Raw genomic sequence first — 21,295 nt, forward strand, 5'->3', positions numbered from 1 at the left:
GAGGCTCCACACATTGGAACAGTAAGAAGACCCCAAAGCTTCCAGAATTCTAGCTTGTGTCTAACTGATGTTTCAAAAGGAGGGGACAGAGGAGGACCCCTGGGAGACATGAGGGAGAAGTTGGGGACAGTGAGGAATCAACGGCCGAGGGCGAGGCTCGCAGAGGGTGGCGGCAGTGAAGGCCTGGAAAAGAGAGCAGGTTTAGAACTTGTTCTGGAGGAGGAAGGGCAGGACGGGCTGTGTGAGGGATGAGGGGAAAGGAAGACTCAAGAGCAGATAGACATTTCTGGCTGAAGCAACTGAGAGCACGGTTGTGCCATTTACCGAAAGGAGGAAGGCAGAAGAAACTGGTTTCGGGGGTTGGAAAGGAGTCAAAAGTCTGGGGCTTTTTTCATTTACAGTTGAAGATGTCTTGTGTAACAGCAAGTGGAGAGGACAAGCTGAGGGCTGGCTCTGTAAATCTGGAGTTCACAGGTCTGAACTACAGGTTTCCGCGGAAATATTCACCTTCAAAGAAATGCGATCTCCTCGGGGGAAGTGCATGGAGAGAAGGGGCCAGGATCAAGTTTGGAGGCACCCCCATACTTACAGTGAGGAGGAGTCAATTTTGGTTACTTAGGCTTTTCTGAAAACCACTATTTTCTTACTTTTTGTTTTAATTTGGGGGGAGGTAACAGTTTAGCTCCCTCTGACGGGATCTGTGGCAGATCTACGTGCACAGGCATCCTCTTATCCTGCTTAGCTTTGCCAGAAGTTTGTCTACATCAGGTTTTTTTCCCCCTCAAGAGACCAGCTTTCAGATTTACCACTTCTATCTGTTTCACATTTTCTGTATCTTTATTAATTCATTCCCCCTGCTTTTACTAGGTTCATTTTTTTGTCCTGTTTTCTTAACTAGTGAAATTCTTCATGTGCTGTATCTGCTTTAAAGGTTGTGAATTTTCTTGAGAACACCTCTGGCTACTAAGTGTGACTGGTGCTGTTCTTGCCATCATTTCCTAAACTATCAGTAATTAACTGCAAAGTTTCAATTTCCCCTCTGAGAGTGATTTTTAACACTTTTTTTTTTTAAGCTGCTAAGTGCTTTGTGGGTTTTGTTCATCCTTTTGTTATTGGTTTCAAATTTTACTGTACTATACCTACTATTTATCCGATTTGGCATTAATTACATATTGCTGAAAGAATATTCTTACATGCCATCTTCCCACCTCTGCTGGTGTGAAGAATGTTTTGACCAACCTTTGGAGAAATGAGAATATTAAGAACAATTTTGGGCCGGGCACAGTGGCTCATGCCTGTAATACCAGCACTTTGGGAGGCCCAGGTGGGCAGATCGCTTGAGGTCAGGAGTTTGAGACCAGCCTGGCCAACATGGTGAAACCCTGTGTCTACTAAAAATACAAAAACTAGCTGGGCGTGGTAGTGGGTGCTTGTAATCCCAGCTACTTGGGAGGCTGAGGCAGGAGAATTGTTTAAACTTGGGAGGCAGAGATTGCAGTGAGCCAAGATCACGCCATTGCACTCCAGCCTGGGCACTGGAGCAAGACTGCATCTCAAAAAAGGAACAGTTTTGGGAAAGCATGATGATGGGTATTCATGCTCAGGTGTGAGATGTGCCTCCTTCAAACCTTGTTTAAAGAAAAAAACTTGGTATTTTCACACACCTTAATTGTAAAGTGTAGAAAACAATTCTGCTATGGTTCACTTTTATTTGTACATCATGTTCTAATACACAGAACAGGATTGAGTAGGATGGGTTCAGGCCCCATTTCCAACACTTGGGTTTTGAAACCCACGTTGGCCACTTAACTCACCGTATGACTCTGGGCCAATAACATTACATTGTGGTGCTCAGTGTCCTCTGCTATTAAATGGGATAACACTAGGATGTACCTTATCTGATACTATACACAAGTGTTATATAAAGGACTGATGCGTAGTGAAAGATCAATAAATACCACCTGTTATTAAATAACTGCAGAATATTTCACAAAACAAATGAAAAATCCTCTTATGTGATGACTTATTTTGTTTTAGGAATTTTACTGGCTGGTTCAATTCCAGAGTAATGGAACCATATACCCACACATAATCAATTCTTAAACATGCTCTGCAGACACACAGAGAATGTGGGCTCTGTGTTACAAAGAGTTCTGTGGCTCTAATCATCAGTAATATTATCAAACTCCCCTGTGACTTCATTAACACAAAATGTTAACTTTACTTAAAGGGCAAGGGACATCTTTAATGGATGTGACATTCTATACAAAAGGACAGGCACTGACTAGCAGGACCCCAGCAGAAACCATGTCCCTCCCCCAACCACCCACCCGTCAGGAGTGCAGAGCTCAGTGTGGCGTGGGGAGAAGAGCCACATCATCAATGCCAACAGACCTTTCCCGCAACTTCTCTGGAAATACTCCAGACTCCTGCCACTCTGAATATTTTTGAGTCTCATGATATAAAAATTTGGCTTCTCGGCCGGGAGTGGTGGCTCACGCCTGTAATCCCAGCACTTTGGGAGGCCAAGGCGGGCAGATCACGAGGTCAGGAGATCGAGAACATCCTGGCTAACATGGTGAAACCTCGTCTCTACTTAAAAAAAAAAAAAAAAAATCAGCCGGGTGTTGTGGCATGTGCCTGTAGTCTCAGCTACTCAGGAGGGCGAGACAGAAGAATCGCTTGAACCCGGGAGGTGGAGGTTGCAGTGAGCCGAGATTGTGCCATTGCACTCCAGTTTGGGTGACAGAGGAAGACTCGGTCTCAAAAAAAAAAAAAAAAGGCTTCTCAGTATGTCACCATGCACATGAGACTTGGCAAGACCTCAAAAGTCAAAAACAAATGGTGCCAACACCTTACCCCATTACCAAAGCTTAAAACCTTACAACCCACACTATTCATACGTCTGCTAAGTCTGTCTCTGTAATACCTCAACTGTATGTCACTTCCCAAACTCTGGGTCAAAAACCCTTTGACTATTCCCTAGCTTGAAGCAAATAAAGTTGAAACTGTCAGACCATTCTTACTATTGGAAAACACTATCTCCTGAAGTCTACGTGAATGTTCCTAAAGGCTGCCCTGCAGTGGTGGGACGAGGAGAGATGTTTCCACTTACAGCATGGCAATGCCCCAGTGCTTCCCGGCTCTCTCCCCCGCTGCCTGGAAACCAGAGAGGCCAATGAGGGCCACCGTGGGTGTAATGGTCAAGGGACCGATGTACTTCAGCAGAGCCCCAGGCAGGCCTAGGAGGCCGATGACTACTTCTATCAGTGAGGACATGATGATGGCCCCCTGGATCTGCAACAAGAGATGGCACAGACATGAGAGTCAGCTGCTTGTACACTGCACGCTCAGAATGTCACCTACAACCACAACTGATAATTCTGCAAGGCAGTAAGTTATTACATCATCTAACTTGGGAGAGACAGCTGGAAAATCCCCCAGGACCTGACAAGAAACTTCAGTGGGTGCTAACTGGGGCCTGCATTCCTGAGGCAGGTGTATTACAGAAATGGGTCCTGGACACATGGCCCACATGCCTTTTCCACTGCTAAATGATGCAGGCAAAAATTTGTAATTCCCATTTAAGAAACACAACATTTAAAGACCAGCCTTAGAGGAACACTGCAGCATAAAGACTCTCAGCTTTAAAGAGTGAGCCCCCAGGACATCAACAAGACAGTGTTGTTGACAGAAATTCTAAAGGGATGTTTTTAGTGTGCAGCATGGCCACATCTGTGCTCATTCTGAACTGATGGCGAATTATCTCACAGGTTTTGGAAAACATTAATACACTGTCAGCCGTACTTCATGTCTGCTTCTGTTCAATTGCATTTTGGCAGACAAATATCTTTAGCTCTTTCAATGAACACAGGCAGACGCTGAGGCCAGGGTGAACAATTCTATCTGTCGATGATGAGCCTCTGTAGCTCTGTCCAGGGAGCTACCAACCTCAGCTAGTTGTGCTGGTGGGTGTGAGTGGACAGGTCTGTGGGTGTGCAGGAGGGAGGAAACCATTCCTTCTGGGTGCCCAAAGCATTTCCATATGCTTTATTCTAGAGTGTTGCTTAACTACATTTACTTTAACGAGAGAAATAAACGTATCAGTAATTGAAAAAGAAAAGAAGGGCTCAGTAAAAGTAACTGCTATTTCCTGGGTCAACCAATATTGAAGCTGAGAAGAAACACGAAGAAGCCAAAGGCAGACAACGCTTGTCTTTTACCTCTCGGATCCGGGGATACCAGATGTGTTCCGTGTGCAACAGCTCTGCCGTTCCATTGGCAACTGAAACATCTTGAAAACAAAAACAAAGTTTTTCTTGGAGTGACACTGATGTCTCACATGACACACTCATTTTACCTTTTAAGAAGAATTTTCTGCCTGTTTTTACTGTATCTGTGTCAATCCCCATCCCTAAAATTCAACCTCTAACAGTACAGCTTATCTTACTGAAAGGTGGATCCTCAAATGCTAATTTAACCAAATGAATTCATCGACTGAGAGCTCCCCAAATTGTCAAAAGCTAACTGAAGTGGTGATACACGTTACTAGCACCAGCCTCACACAAAAAAAACCAACCTTTGCACACAGCTCACTGAAATGCCCGACAGCAAGGCTGCTGGACTGAGGTTTGAAAAACTTAGATAAAACAGAGGGCCTTTTCCAGTTCCCAGATCAAATCAGTGGTCACAAAGTAACTCCTAGGAGCAAGGAAGGAAATGAAGGCTGGAAAACTTTGCTCCTAGAAAGTCAAAATGTAATTGTATTTTTGAGAGTACAGGTCTGACTCTGATTTTCTCAAATTCCCTATCTTTTCCTGACCTTATCGGGTTCCTTAAGGATCTTTGCAATCACTAAGGAAGGGGAATGAAAGTCATTTGCAGCAAACCACAGTAGCCAGATCCTTAAAAGCAAAGACGTTTCAGAGAAGGGATGCTGACGCAGCAAAGAGAGTGATTACTGGTGGGTCATAAAATCCACTGAAAGAGAGAGGCAGAAAAATAGCACAAATATTTTTCTATTCCGTTCCCATATTTGTCAATTTCATTAACAGAGAAATGAGGTCAATTCTGATCCTTTCTTGCTCTAGGGTTAGGGATGAACAAGTGGATAGAAAAGAGAGAGACAGACACGGTCCACAGATGGAGCATTCTAAGCTGTTTGTGGGTTTGTGTGCTTTGTCCCTAATTCCAGAAAGGATTTAGCGCTGCTGAGGGCAGCATGTCCAGGCCTCCCTTTACACCTGCATTAAGGGACCCCAATGACATATGTGGAAATAACTGCAATTACCTGTGGTGTTACATTTCCATTTATCTAAAGACAGGATGGCTCGAGCAGGGGCCAAAAATGCAAAAGCACTGGCCTGAAACAGGGGTAACCTAAAAGAAACGAGACCAAAACCATGATCACGGCATCGGGAACTACCGAGGTAGTTCACTATTTGACAGCTTAACAGTCTTTTCCATAGACATACAGCACATGAGTAAATGCAGGCACACCTAGAAGAAAAAGCCCCAGTCTGCAAAGGTCTCCTGTGCCATGCAGCCACAGCCAGTGGCTTCTTCATCCTCCCCATTGCCACTCTCCTCCCACCCAGGCAGCTCCAGGGTGGGCCCCGTGGTCAGTGCCAATACCCCAACACCGGCCCCTGCCATCACCACCTTTCCTCTTGCAGGTGGGGGACTGCGGGCATTTGAGGTTCCCTCTTCCCTGCTGAGCTTATAAACTCCTTTTTAAACATCAGTGTATTTCTGCTTTTTTACCTCCCTCCTCCTCCCTTTAAAATTATTATTGGTTATCATAGGAAAAAATTTCCCTCCGTTGTTTCATTTTGTGAATCAAAAATTGCCCTAATCACCGATTACAGATAAATCATAATAGTGATCTAGATCTACAGAGCTGTAAGTTACAACGTGATAGCAGACATAATAAATATTCTGCTTAATCATAAAAATACTTAAAGGTATTCAAACATATTTTAAAGGGCCCAGAAAACTTGCAGAATCTCCATTAAATTTGCTGCCCACATCCTCAAACTAAATGCAGAGATCCTCAAATGACATGATTTGATTATATTTTAGATATTTCACATTGACTTCACGAACACTTAAGCTATTCAAAAAGACTACCATTTTTTAATGAAAATGTACAGCATTTCAGCTAAGTCACATTAAAGTGGCTTTATGGGTTAGCATCAGAACTTAATCACTATCTTAAATATAATTTTGAGGGTAAAATATTAAACTGGCTCTTCCTGTTTGCAGGGCTGGGAACTCTCACACATCCAAATCCTGAAAGGCCCCAGGGAGCCTAGTCAGTGGCCTTGCCAGTGACACAGGGACCCAGCATCCTTCCCTTTGAGCAGTCTGGCAGCAAGTCCTACCCACAGTGAAACAGGAACTGGACTGAGAAATCCAACTGGCTCTGGCTAAAGAACAAGCAGTCTCGCTGCAAGTCCAGAGCCCAGCACACACCATTCTGAGCCAGGGAGGTCAAGACGTCCTTGTTACAGATGCTCTCCTGGCTGTTTAATCATGCAATGACATCAATCCAGAGTATGCAGGGTGCTGGCTTTAAGGCACAGAGGCAGGCTACACCACACAAACCGGATGCATTGCTGATGGCCACTCCCATAGGCATGCCCTTCAATAACCATCCAGTTATAATTACCTGCCAGAGGGGCCCAGAGGATAGCAGAAGTGAAGGACACCTGAAGTGGGAATGTATGTCAAAGGGAAAACACTGACTTCTAAGTATTCCATAAGCACAAATTTTCAGGACTGTACTGAAAGGACAACATATAATTAGGGATGGATGCTGTATGGAATGGTCCAAATGCCATTTGGTTTACTATGGTTTCCGACTTCAACCAATGCATCCTAGGGCAGTGGAATACAAATGGTGAACTGCGTTTAGAGATTTTATCCTTAGGAATGTGGCCATCACACATCACACTGCATTGGTGATTCACTGGAAATGGCAAAAGGAAAGACTGGATCTGGCTTCCACTCTTCAGTCAGACCTCAGCCTGAACCTGACCTTGGCATCTGACCTGGCCACCTTTCGGGGTGGGCATTTGATGGCTTAACTAGGACTAAAGGTCCCGAGAGCGCTGCTGCAAAGACACTCGCTCATTTGCGAGCTGCTGGGACCCTGGGCTCCCCTGAAATAGATGACGATAGAAAAAGTCTCCCGAGACAATCTAGAAAGGGCTGCTCATGCCAGCATTACGTGTTCATATCTAGCCAGGCAACATCGCCTGACACAAGCTGTTAAGACGCCAGCACTAAGTGTGGGCTCTGTCACTGCCTTGACTGAAATATTCTCGGGGAAAGTTGCAACAAGAGCATATGAACACGTTAAACAAACGAGAGCTTCCCTAGATCACAATTAACAAAGCCAATTTTCCAAGAAAACGACTGAAGGCGATAACAGTGACTTTTTTAGGTGCTTGCCCAGTGTGAAGCTGGTCAATTCTCAGCTCTTCTCTCTGCACCCAGAGTACGGCCCCTATGACCACGTAAACCTCAGGCACCCAGGTGGGTCTCCCCAGGCCAAGAAGACTGCCTGCTCTTTTATTTTGTACTAAAGACTGGAAAGGAAATACATTAAACTGTGCTTTTCTTTACACCAGGGGCTGCCAAACCAGCTAGTGGGCCAAATCTGGGGTGCTACCTGTTTTGTAAGTAAAGCTGTACTAGAATAGAGGACAGCCATTTATTTACTCATGGTCAACGGCCACTTTCACGCGGTCACGGTGGAGCTCAGCACATTAACAGAGGCACGTAAGGCCTAGGCTATTTACTGTTGGCCTTCTACAAAAGAAGTTTTTCTGACCTGTCTACAGGGAAAATATATCTTAAATATGTGAAGAGGCAGTGGGTTTCTGCAGCTGGAAATTCTCACAGTTAATAGTGGCCACTAGACATTAGTTTAAAAAACAAAATCCTGAGCAGACCAGCAATTGTGACATGATGAGATCCCATGTCAGGCTCCAGCCTCAGGACAGCAAGAGAACCTAAGCAACTCCCCGACAGTCCTTACATTATTCAAAACCCTGCCAGAGCCCCGCCATGTCCAGCTTGGTGCCCAGGTAACCTAAACCCCACTCCCAGCCTGGTATCTCTCATCAGCTCCTTCATACGAGTTCAGTTTTCATTTGTCATTTAAGGCACAGAGAAAATATCACCTCCTCCAGTAAATATTCCAGGATCTCCTTTGAATCTGTAATGTGTTCCCCTACAACTTAGGGCTTTTTGTCAAGATTTTTGCAAGTCACCTCCCAAGTTACCAGGAAGCTGCTTCAGGGTTCTCTGGGAGTGCTGGTTAAATGTGGAGATTTCTGCGTCTTGTCCTGGTTAGCCAGATTCAGGGGTGGGTGGCACCAAATCTGCATTTTCAACAATGCCTTCTAGGGGTGGCTGAGACTGACAACCCCTGTGCCAGGTAAAGGGATTTACCATTTTGTCACTTTATAAACGATTCTTGGGTATCTGCTTCACACTAGCACAATTATAAGCAGATACGATGACGGAAAACACTTCCTGAGCCCTTCTGTTTCTGCTGCGTGAAGACACTAACCACGGTCACATATGAGGGACAGTGATGTGATGGTGTGAAATGCCGTGGGACTCTGCAGGTGCAGTCGCTTGAGCGAGTCTTAAAGCACGAGAAGTGCTTCGCCATGTGTGTGAGGGTTTCAGGTATTCCGGGCAGAAGAGGGGAGGTGCAAAACAAGAGCCACAGGACGGACCCAGGAACCCTCAGAGGACTGCAGATTCTCCACTTGGGCGAAAGCACAGGGAGCTCATAAGGTCAGTGGGGACCAAATGACAGATGCCCTGTGTTCTTCCTGCAGCAAGAGGAAAACGAGTGAAGGACCTGCTCTGAAAGGACCACTGTAGGAGAACTGGGAGAGGTGACCTTAACCCTGAAGCTATTCTCAGTCTTGAAGGAACCAAGCCACCGAGGATATCCCAACAGGCTGTGGCATGGCTCTGTGTGTCGTCTTTGCTTTTTAATTCCCTTTGGCATCCGCTCGAATGACGAGCCAGCCTGAACCAGATCTCCACATGCGCCCAGCCTCTATCTGCTCCCTTCCTCGGGCTGCTGCCGTCTGTGCTGGTGCACTTCCCATGAGCTGTCCTGCCCACCTCAACTTTGAGGTAGGCATCCCGATAGTAGGAAGTGGATTGGCTTCACCCACCGTCTTGACCCACCATGTATCCCCAGCACCAATGAATACTTAATGAAATGAAGGGGCTATTTACAAATATTCTCAGAAAGGAATTCTATTAAACTAAAAATAAGAGGTTAAGTCTTTCTGGCAAGTTGATTTTGACTGCAAATTTGGAAGAGTGGTGATTAGATTAAAAGCGCTCAGAGCTGGGGATGAAATATGCACGGGTTTTCATGATTCACCCAGATAAGCCTCCAGTCGCCAGGCAGCTTGCAGTCCTCCTATGGTGCCATCAGATAAAGCTTAAAAGCCAATGGTTCCTATGGGAAGCACCATGAAGGTACAAAATGTATCTGCCCAGAACTAAACTGTTAATGAAACTGAATAAAACAAAAACAAAATTCATCAACGCAGAGCATATATACTCTGTGCCTGGCTTCTTAATCTACAAGACAACCACCAAAATTGGTACAAAACTTTGCATTGTCAAAGGAACACTCAAGAGTCTAAACTGCAGGAAAATTTTTTGAAAAATAATCCCTAAGAGATGTAACAGGTTTGGCTTTGACGAGCTATAGGTTCATTATTGAATCTATCACTAGGAGTGTGTGTAAAAAGTACTCTTAAAGAAAAGCAAGGCCAGGCATGGTGGCTCATGCCTGTAATCCCAGCACTTTGGGAGGCCAAGGCAGGAGGATCACCTGAGGTCAGGAGTTTGAGACCAGACTGGCCAACATAGAGAAACCCCATATCTACTAAAAACACAAAAATCAGCCAGGCGTGGTGGCAGGTACCTATATCCCAGCCACTTGGGAGGCTGAGGCAGAAGAATCGCTTAAACACGGAAGGTGGAGGTTGCAGTGAGCCTAGATCACGCCACTGCACTCCAGCCTGGGCAACAGAGCGAGACCCCATCTCAAAAAGAAAAGAAAGACACAGTGTGTCAAAGAAAACTTTTTCTTAATTGATGACATGTTCTATCATTTACTGTACCTATCCATCCATCCATCCATCCATCCATCCATCCATCCATCCATCCACTGACCTGCTGAACTGCTGGAAAGTAGCCTGCACTGTCCTATCTATTCATGGTGATGGTGATGTGATTGCACACATCGGTATAAGCTCATCTAACTGCACAGCTTAAGGGTGAATTCTACTGCATATCTATTGTCCCTCAATAGAGGTGACATTTTAAAAAACTCTATCAGTCTATCAAGTGTTTTCAGGGGGTGGGACTTAGTGGGGTGGGGGCAGCAGAGGCAAGGAGATGACGAGATATTCCTTAAAACACCAGAGTCATGCCAAATATTGAAAAAACTCCCCAAATTTAAAACAGGAAAAGAGCTTTCATCCTTATTTGGTGATAAGTACTGTTCACTCCTGTGTAGAGCTGCTTTTGCCAGGGCAGTCACCTGCCTAAAAAGGAATAATGGGGGTTAGAGGAGGGAAGGTGGTGGAAGCAGAAGGCCATGAGGAGAAGGATGAACAATTCAGAGCCTGGGGAAGTGTTTGGGACAAGAAGGACCTGACAGTCGAAAAAGAAAGGTTGTAGAGAACCAAATTCATTAAACTTACATGTAACAAGAGGACTCAATCAGACTCCTAGGCCCTTGAAACATCACAAATACCAGCTAACAGAGCAAGGGGGGAGTAACTGAAGGGAGACCACCCAGAAAAGCTAGAGTTGCAGGGACAAAAGCAAGTAGACCCGCCCTAGAGAACAAGCTCGGCTGAGGCAAGACGGTCTCAAGCCTCAGGAGGGGCTGGATCAAATGCCCTTACAGTTTTCTGATGGCCTCTGACACAGATTCCAGGGTCAGTGGGGCCCACCCTGGCCGGGGACACTGGCAGTGTGGCCAACCCCAAGCCCTGCTGCACTCATCAGGTCTGCGTTGCTCCAAGAGGCTGCCCAGCCCTTGTTCGCTGCACACCCACTACAGTACCTGCCTCCTTCCCTCCCAGTGGAGAAAACTAAGATAAATAGAGTCAGCCACTGAGTGTGGACAGGTACCAGGCATCATCTCACTTGATGCTCGCTAACAATCTTCCTTTTGAGACAGGGTATCGCTCTGTCACTCAGGCTGGAGTGTAGTGGTGCAAATTACAGTTCACTGCAGCCTTGACCTCCTGGGCTTAAGCAATCCTCCCACCTCAGCCTCCCGAGTAGCTGGGACCACAGGTGTGCACCACCACACCTGGCTAAATTTTTTTATGTTTCTGTAGAGACAAGGTCTCCTTATGTTGCCCAGGTTGGTCTTGAACTTCGGGGCTCAAATAATCCTCCCACCTAGGCCTCCCAAAGTGCTGGGATTGCAGGCATAAGCCATGGTGTTCCGCTCACTAACAATCTTATGGTTAGTTTACCATTGAGGAAACAGGGCTTGCAGAGACTTATCTGGGGAGAGTTTGTCCAAAGTTGCATGACTACTGAATGATGGAAAGGGAGCCCAGCTGCCTCTGCGTCCAAGGACTCAGTACAGCTGGCAGGGAAGACAGGGCAGAGACCCTCAGCCAAGGTCATCGCCTCTGCATTCTCACTGGTCTACCTTATCTCGGCTCACTGCAACCTCTGTCTCTTGGGTTCAAGCAATTGTTCTTGCCTCAGCCTCCCGAGTATCTGGGATATAGGCACCCGCTACCATGCCCAGCTAATTTCTGTATTTTTAGTAGAGACGGAGTTTCACCATGTTGGCCAGGCTGGTCTCAAACTCCCGACCTCAGGTGATCCACCCGCCTCAGCCTCCCAAAGTGCTGGGATTACAGGCATGAGCCACCGCACCCAGTCCGGTCTCCCATATTAATGTACAATTTTAAATTCTTTTTTAGTTAAATGAATGGTAAAAATTTTTTATTTGGGCACAAAACCCTATAATGTGCCATTATGTGCCTGCCTGCTTGACATGACAGAATACAAAGGATTTGAGATCACCTACACAGTAATTTTGGCAACAATGTTTACCCTAAATCAATCATGCCTCCAGCCCCATCTTCTGGTTGACAACAAATGAAAGGGATTGTGGGACAAATCAAACAATGTGACAGGGACACAATCAAGACAAAAATCAGACACTCACGAGACACCAGGTCTGGAATCTTTTAAAAAAGATGATGATGTGGGGAGGAAAAAGGTGGAGACAGCAAAGAGACACAACAAACCAAGGCACCACAGGAAGGTGACTAGTTTAGAGAGGGAATAACTGGGAAAGGTATTTTACGAACAACTGGGAAGTTAAATACGAACTGCATATGAGATGATGAAACAGAATGATTGTTAATGTTGTTAGGCGTGACAAATGGTCTCCTGCGATACACAAGAGACACCCTCATTGCTAGGAGAGTATGTAGGGGTGAGCCATCATGCTGTCTGCAACTTTACTTCTTTTTTTTTTTTTTTAGACAGGATCTCGCTCTGTCTCCCAGGCTGGAATGCAATGGCTTGATCGTGGCTCAGTGAAGCCTCATCTCCTGGGCTCAAGTGACCCTCCCACCTCAGGCTCTTGAGTAGCTGGGACCACAGGTGCACGCCATCACACCCAGCTAATTATTTTTATTATTTGTAGAGACAAAGTCTCACTATGTTGTCCACCAGGCTGGTCTCAAACTCCTGGGCTCCAGCAATCCTCCCGCCTCAAACTCCCAAAGTGCTGGGATTACAGCCCTGAACCGTCTTGCCCAGCCTGCAACTTTACTTTCAAGTGGCTCAAAAATAAAAAAAAAAAAAATTACACTTGTACCCCAACATACATATACAGAAAAAGAAGCGGGGTCTCCCCTGCCCCAATCTAATCACTGCATCCCTCCGTGCTTCTAAGTTTCATAAACAATCATGAGTTTGAAGCCCCCAGATTTAAGACCTTAAAGTCTCCTGGAGCCACCCCTTGTACTTAGTGAGCACATATCATGGACAAGGTTCCATTACAGGCCCCAGGAACCCGACAGGATGGAAGACAGAGGAACTCTCTCTCCTTAGGGCAATCTGGTTAGAGGCCAGGTTCCTAAACCAGCTACAATGACTCTCTTGGCCAAACCCTACCGTATCTCAGCACATGAATGTGCTGTGTGCCTACAGCAGGCCTGAGAGTGGCCAGGAGGGGGTCCTCTGAGAGGGACATCCTATCCTTCATTTTGCTGGAGAGGCCAGAGTGATGCCTCTAAGAAGGGCCTGGAGTGAAAGGCTGAGGGTGGCCCCTCAGACACCGTAAGACTCCTTCCACCAGCCTGTGGGCAAGTCAGTGTGGTGACAGCGGGGCAGGGTCTTGGAGGGCCCTAGAGACACCAAAGGTCAGGGGTGGGAACTCTGGGAAGCTCAGAGGTGCCACAAAAGAATGACGGCTGCAGGCTGGTTAGGGGACTCTCGAAATGCTGCCCTCATTTCTCTGGATTTTAAAGGCTTTGTACTAATTCCCAGAACAAAGGTTAACTGGAATTGACATCACAGACCAACCAAAATGAGAACTGTTGAATCCTCGCTCAGGGTAACTCGGTAATGAAGACCTCCTTGATGCAAAGCTCAAGGGATCAAGGTCAAAGAAGAGGAGGGAGGAGGAAAAGCTAGAGAGGAAGAGGGAGAGGGAGAGGGAGAGGGAGAGGGAATGCCATGAGCAAGGGCCACGAGGAAGCCGCCTTTCCCTAAGCAAAGGCTTGGAAAGCACCAAAGCCTCCTAAAGGCCTCGACAACTGGGGCTAAGACCCACAACCTCCAGTGCAAAAAGACAACGGCCCCTGGAGGAAAAGGAAAACTTTCATGCCAGGGGAGATGTGCGGTGAAGAAGAAGGGTCTGCAGCCCGCACAACTCAGACATGCTTCATGTGGTCTCAGTCAGTCAGCCTTGGGAAATGTGCCCCCATGCTGTGGCATCTACGGTCGGCCTTCTGGGCTTGAGTAAGGTCTGCAAAGACACACATCTGTTTCACCTTCACGGGTTTCCCATCAACTCTGGTCATTTTTATAGAATGAAACAGGTTTCCAGGATAGCATTCCACACAGATCAAGAGCCCATGCGAAACGAGGGGGATGACTTGACCACAGCACCTCATTCCTTCCTGTACTCTAGACGCTTCTGCAGAATAGAGGGCCCGCCCCTGAAGGGCACAGGCCATGATTTGTCCTCAGGCTTCCTTCACCCACAACATCCAGCGCGACAGAAATACCGGGTACTCAGCAAGAGGCAGTCAAATGCACAAAGCTGGATACAGAACTGAAACACAACAGGGCAACGACCGGAGCTGGAGAAGTCTGAGACTGTGTCTTAGAAATCACGAAAGCTGGACATGAAAAATTTTTCCTTCTGCTCTAAGCCTAAGGAAATGAGTGGTGAGCTTCTCCAAAAACAAAAACACAATGCACAAAAGCCCACAGAGGCCATCTGCCATCCTTCCAGCGGTGCTGCTGGGAGGCAGGCCCACACTCCCAGCTGCGTCTGCCTTTCCTCTCCACCTCGCTCCCTGCTCACAGCCTCTCTACCCCAGCTGCTCTATCTATTTCTTCCATCCTTTTCTGAACAGAAAATAAACACAGAAGTCTAAAAGAAATGATAATTCACAGCCTATGATGGATCTATCTAAGCAACTAGCAGAACTAAAAGTCTAAAATACGAGTTCACATTTTTCTATGCAAAAACTCCCAAAAACTATTTTAAGAAACAAAGTAATCTACAACAACACAATAGATTCATTAAAATAGGGCAAAATATATCATTCCCAGGACACCTGAGGGAGAAGCCTCCTTTCATTTTCACAAAGGAAACCGGGCTGGAGGGGTCACTTGTCCAAGGTCATAACGCCACATGCTGTAAACATCTCTCTATCCTCAGAAGTGTAGGTTTGATACCCAAGGGGTTAGAATTCCACAAAAGTATCCCAAAATCTGACTTTCACTTGCAATGGCCATGCGTCCAGCTCTGGCAGCATTGATCTTGGTGAGCACCCCTAGAACAGACGCTGTCCTGAGTGAGATCTGGGTGTCCAAGTACCAGAGGGGGCCTCACCCTACTGAGGTCTGGCTGCCAACTTTGCTCTGCTGGATGGGAACAGGGCATATGCTCAAGGAGTAGTTGGCCATTTGGGGATTTCTGCTCTTCCCTCACTAACCCCACAGGAAACCTGAGGCGAGGCTGTGAGAGGTGGTACAGCTGACAAGGTAGCCTGGCCTCTTCTGGCCTAGTGCAAAGATGGGAAGAGGACGGGTGGAGGAGTCTGGGTTCCAGCAGGAAGGGATGGAGGGTGGAGAGACATGGGGTGGAGAAAAGAGGAGACACACGAACATGGGGTGCAGCAAACATGCCCCCCATGGTGACTGGCCAGTCAAGGGGGAAAATAGCAGCTTGTCTCATTGCCTCAGTGCCCCTTCGCTGTCTCAGACACGCAGCCCCCTGCATAGCAAGCCCCCAAGTGTGCTAAGGACCCACGCAGAAGAAGGTCTGCAAACACGGTCTGAGGCCGTGCAGAGCAGGAGCTCCCACCTGAGCCCACCTGCTGGTCGGAGAGGAAGCAAGGGGTGCAGGCAACACACAGAAGGCTCAGAAGATTCACAGCAAGAGCCCCCCTCAGCCTGGAGGGCCCGAGCCGCCCGCAAGGTGCCAGCAGGGGCGCTCCCCTCCCCCATCCCAAAGGCTCTCTCTAAGCCACTCCGCTAGAAAGATTCTTTAATCAGGACACATGAAGCACATTCCATTCCGTGCTGCTTCTCTTTCCAGCTAAGGATTCAAAGCAGGAAGGGACCCCCAGAACGAGAAAGAGTGAGACTGGGGGATGAGTTCAGCCCCAGCACAGTCACCTTCCTACCCCACACCCCTGACGCTTGCCTGGGCCCCGTCACCTTTCTCATGGATGTCACTGATCCCCTGGGATGGTCCTCACCCCCTACACTTGGTTAAGTAACATCCTTCAAGGCACAGCCCCAGAGGGTGTGTCCCCTGCTAACAAAGCCATTGAATGCTCCCTGTGCCTGTTGATAAGTCCCAAGCTCCGGCCTCTGTGTGCTTGGTCAGGGGGATCATGCCAGGCTGTGACTTCCTGCCTTTGCCCCTGCTGGGATGGAAGTTGCTCCCTCAGCCTTCCCGGGCAGAGCCCTTGGAGCCTCCAGGGTCTGTCTCAAACCCCACCTCCTCCAGGACTCACACCAAGTCCCCTAGAGGATGCACTGCATCTCCCTGATGGTGCTGCCATTTGTGCTACAGGCCATGTGCGTCGATGTCACCGTTGCTCCCCACGACAGCCAGGTCCCGCACCTGCTACACAGACCAGTCACTGAATATCTGCAGGGCTGAGCCAGTATTCTTTCGTTTTGTCCAGGTTAAGAGGACGAGTACCACCCACACCCTGACAACCACAGAAAACCCCTATCATAAGCCCAACACCCCACCAAAGTCCCCAGCACACCCTCACCTGCCCAGCAGCACACAGTTGCTGACGTGATTAGAGTCAGCACCACCTGATTTATGACTAAGCAAATGGCCACACTGCGGGGAGGATGGAAGCAGGGGTGGAGCTGCCATTCCTTGCACAGCCAGAGGTCATGGGGGACTCACTCTGACTCCTCACAAACACGGCAAGAAAGGCTGCTTTCACCCAGCCTCGTGGACATGGGGCACACGGACACACACCCTCCTCCAGGCCACAGCTCTGCATTTTGGGTCCCTGAGCCATCTCAGTAGGGTGTCAAATGCCCTCTCCTGTTCTCACTCAGCTCAAACTGCTCCCCAGGCCAGCAGGGAGGTGAACCATGCTGACCTGGGTAGTTCGATTTAGGTCTTGTGCCCCAACAGTGGGCAAGATGATGCCCTCCGTGACCAAAAGTATTTACCCCAAGTTCCCCCAGGTCCTCCCTTCTGTGTCCCATTACCAACTATGCCCATCAGGCTCAGCTGCTGGCCAGGCCTGGCCTCTTTGGCATGAGCTGGGGCAGAGCTGCACACGGTGCACACTTCACTGCAATAAAGACAGCTTTCATTCCCTATTCAGGTCAACCAATAATGCTCAACTAGAGACACTGACCAAATTCACAGAGGGATTGTGCCTACAAATCCATGGATAAGTCAGCTGTTTAGAAAAAGAACATCTCTCCAGAGAGCCAGTGCTCCATGGGCAAGGTAAGGATCCTGAGCCAGCCAACAAAAGCTTTGCCGTGCACTCTGGCCTTGAAGCACAGAGCCCTGAACACTGTGCCCAAAGAATGAAAGAGGGTGCTAGTCAGATTGAGCCCTTCTTGGAAGGCCCAGACCACATCTCCTCCCCCTAGTTGGTCAGTGATATCCCTGTCCTGCCCCCTGGCGGGCTTGAGGAGACCCTCCTCCCATCAGCCCAGCTTGGTGGTTGTGGACAGACTAGCAAGGGCTGGGATCTGGGAACCCTAAGAGCTTAGCAGCCCCGAAGCCTTTAGTCCACATAGCTTCTTTCCATCAGCAGACCTGCGGCCTGCCCTCCCAGGGTGTGGCCCACCCTGGCAACCAGAACACCGGCACATGGCTCACTGCCCTCCAAGGCTCCCCTATCCCCGTGCCGTGTTAGGGCAACCCCGAGGTCCCGAAGGATTCTAACTCATAAGAATGCAGTCCCTGACTTCAGCTCACACCCACCTCCCACAGCAGGAAGGGCCAGGCCTTACTCAGCCTGTCTCTGAGGGAGCAAGAGACAGCTGGTGGTGAACTTAGGACAGTCCTGCCACAGCAGGCTTCACTTCCTGAGCAGTGCCCTGGGGTAAAGAAAGAGGCTGCACTGAGAAGAGGGTAGAAGAGCAGGAAAGGAGAGGAAAAGGCAAGCTTGCAGGAGGAGGTAGGAAGGTAGATAAGGATGTTTCTTCTTCCTGTGCCAGCTTCATGACCATTTAAGTTGGTGGCTGGAAATGCAAAAGTGAACAAGCCAAAGCCCTGGCATCAAGGAGGAAGCACCGTGGGAAAAAGACATAGAAACAAAAAGGACAAACTGGAATAGGGGCCACACTGGAAGGATGAAAACAAAGTGGGAAGTCAGAGAACAACGAAGGGCTCCACAGAGTCGGGAGGGCAGGACAAGCTGGGTCTGGAGGATGAGCTGGTGTGTGCCAGGCGGGTGGGGAGAAGACACACAGGAAGATAGACAGTAGGCCCTCGGGAGTGAGGCCAGGGAAGGCAGGAGACAGGGCTCAGAGGCATGGCTGGAAATGTAGGTGGGGCAGAGAGCAAGGGCAAGCCTAAATGCTGGGTGCAGCCTGGTGTGTAAAAAGGGAGGAGAGCTGCAATGTGGCTCACCCTGAGGAGGGTGTGGAAGTAGAAAGATGGCACTGGGTGTGGGGCACAAAGTGAGTCCAAGAGGAGTGCCCTGGAGGCAGGGAAGTCAACAGGGAGCCTGGTGGGACACTCCGGTCTGAACTCAAGGAATGGGGGCACAGAGGGGTGCTATGGAGCGAGCATGACTTGCCAAGGGGACAGGGGAAGGAGGGTGAGGCTGAGTTTCCAGCTTGGACCGTTCACCAAAGAGAGGGGAAATGATTGGGAGGAACACTGCGGGGGTGGGGACCAATGGCCACTAGGACATTCCCCTGCCTCCATTCCGTCCTTGCAAACAGCCCTAGGCAAACAGCCCAGCTCAACGCCTTCTGGGGACTTTGGCATCCCCCACTAGTACCCCAATCTCACCTGCATCCAAACGTTGTCTGTAGCAAAGTAGTGATTCCCACACAGAAGAAAATGGTCCCAATGAGCTGGCTGGTGGCCCACTGGTCGTACCCCACACACATGGCATCGGCCAACAGGAAGGGCACTGCGATCGTGCCGCTGAAGCATGTCAGGTAGTGCTGTGGGCAGGAAAAGGGTCAGAGGAGAAACAGTAAACCCTTCCTCATTTATTCTTGAGATCATCCTAATTCTTCTCTTTTATTGTCATTAAAAAATAGCCCCCAAAAAGAATCTCCTTGGTTTGTTAGAGCAAGCCATTTTTTTTTTTCCTTCTTTTTCAGCATTTCTCCTTTGTTGTTGAGACAGTTTCATTCCCACTGCCCTGGACGGAGTGCAATGGTGCGATCTTGGCTCACTGTGACCTCCACCTTCCAGGCTCAAGCAATTCTCCTGCTTCAACCTCCCAAGTAGCTGGGATTACAGGCACGCACCACCACGCCCAGCTAATTTTTGTATTTTTTGTAGTGATGGATTTTCACTGTGTTGGCCAGGCTGGTGTCAAACACCTGGGCTCAAGCGATCTGCCTGCCTCTCCCTCCCCAAAGTGCTGGGATTACAGGCGTGAGCCACTGCGCCCAGCTGCATTTCTCCTTTTTATTACATTTTCTTGTCTTACTACACACTGTCATTATTACTTATTACTTGGATGAATCCATACCTCACAAAGGAAACAGTCAATATCAGCCCTGGTGATATTTTAATTATGTAATTCTTATTAGAAATATTTGGGGCTTTTTCCCCAAAATGCTTTTCTGGCATAAATTGCTAAAACCATAAGGCCTTTCTCCTCTAATCTGTTATCATGAATTGTGATGTGCTGAACTATTCTTGCATGTTTGAAACAAACCCTAGTCAGTCATGCTGTATTTTTCTTCTGCAATTTGATCTGTTAATATTTTATATAGAATTCTGCATCTACATTTCTAAGTTAATTAGTCTACTTCTTTAAAAAAGTTCTTACATGTCTGGGGATTAAAGTTACATAAGCGTCATAAGTTACATACGCATGGAGTGTTTTCTGTCTTTTTCTGTGAGCTGGCATTGTTTTTGAAAACAAAGAATTCGTCTGTTCCAGTCAGGGCAGGATTAAGGGCATATGGTAGCCATGGGAATCTTCCAGAAAGAACCCTATCCCACCTTCCTTTGGGACCCCCCCACGCGTGCCCAACGCCACACCTGTAACCCCGGTAGGATAGTCCCAGCACTCACGACTCACTTCCCTCCCTTCCCCCGTTGACCAGTTCTTATTTCTGTTCTGCAAACTTCCTACTTTTCTTCCAGCAGCTTCCCATTCCTGCCCACATTCGCCAAACACGCCACATGCAGCCCAAGAAGCCCAACAGTAAAGGAGTTTCCTGAGGTGAAACATTCCTGTTCAGGATGCCTCAGGGCTGCTCACAAGTTTATGTTCTCTGAACCGTCAGGAAGGGCATGACGCAGGCAGGGTTTCCCACTCCTATCTGACCAGGGAAGACTGCCAGAAACATTTATAGGATAAACATTCCAAAAAGTGTGTTTCCTGAATCTGGTTCAGAATGCTCGGCCCAAAGTAGACTATTTGCCAAGGCCACTCAGCTCCTTTGGCTCTGACTCCTCCCCTACTAAACAGACACCTGCCAGTTGGGGTTACCATGTGCTTTGATACCTGAAAGGGGGTGTGGGAAGGGTGGGGCAACTGGAAATTTGACCAAAGTGCCCAGCTGTTGGCAGGCACAGCCCCATCCCAGGGTGAATAAACCTCTCTGGACAATAAGATGGATTTTCTCAGCACCTGAGATACCATAAGTTGAATGGACCACACACTTGAGAAGGGAAAAATAGTAAACCAGACCTCAGAACAGAGTCCAACTTAAAACCAAAGCAAATACAGCCCAGGGGTGTACATCTAAGAAAAGACCTTCCCCACATTGTCCCCTTTCTCCAAAACGTCCTGCGTTAATCCTATGAAAGGGAAAAGGGTGCTGAAGACAGAGGAGGGAGGTATCAAAGACGCTGGAGGCCTGCATCAGCTATGTCACCACCCACCTTGTCCCTGAGCCTGGTTGCCCTCCCCTCCCACTGGAAGCTACAGCAGACAAAGCTGCCACTACTGTGGCAAGTTTCCCTTCCTTTAAAAAATAAGACTGAAAACCTACCATTTAGGTCCTGGCCGACATGGCGCTTTTCAGGGTAACTCACGTTTCATGGCAGAAGATACCATGATTTGGGGTGGGTTAACTAGGCCAGGGATGGGAGATGAAAATAAATTCCTCTTTTCTCTACTCTTCAACTTTTCTCCTTTCTCTATTCTTCCTTCTTTCTATAACTCTATCTCCTTTGCCTTCCTTTATGTCACTGCTCTTGCGTGCCCCTGAACATCGTCTTTCTTTTCCCTGGTAATCCATTCTACCTGTTCTTTTCTTCCTCCTGCTATGATTCCCATTCATCCCCTTTTTTTTTTTTTGTTTTTTGTTTTTTGTT

At 47.9% G+C, this 21,295-nt stretch overlaps 1 protein-coding gene across 3 annotated transcripts in view; it reads right to left on the reverse strand.

The window, feature by feature from the left end:
• The window catches only part of SLC23A2 (solute carrier family 23 member 2), a 152,451-nt gene that overhangs the window by 29,516 nt on the left and 101,640 nt on the right, over positions 1–21,295 (reverse strand). For 2 of the 3 annotated variants that reach the window (XM_025399479.1, XM_025399480.1), the window contains exons 6-9: positions 18,797–18,954; positions 5,291–5,379; positions 4,224–4,294; positions 3,116–3,297 (exon numbers count right to left, since the gene is read on the reverse strand). In XM_025399479.1, the coding sequence (XP_025255264.1) occupies positions 3,116–3,297; positions 4,224–4,294; positions 5,291–5,379; positions 18,797–18,954 (500 nt within the window). The remainder of the gene's footprint in view (positions 1–3,115; positions 3,298–4,223; positions 4,295–5,290; positions 5,380–18,796; positions 18,955–21,295) is intronic. The other variant, XM_025399481.1, reaches the window with a different exon arrangement.

The sequence above is a fragment of the Theropithecus gelada genome, chromosome 10 (assembly GCF_003255815.1).
Source record: "Theropithecus gelada isolate Dixy chromosome 10, Tgel_1.0, whole genome shotgun sequence".
Lineage (NCBI taxonomy): Eukaryota > Metazoa > Chordata > Mammalia > Primates > Cercopithecidae > Theropithecus > Theropithecus gelada.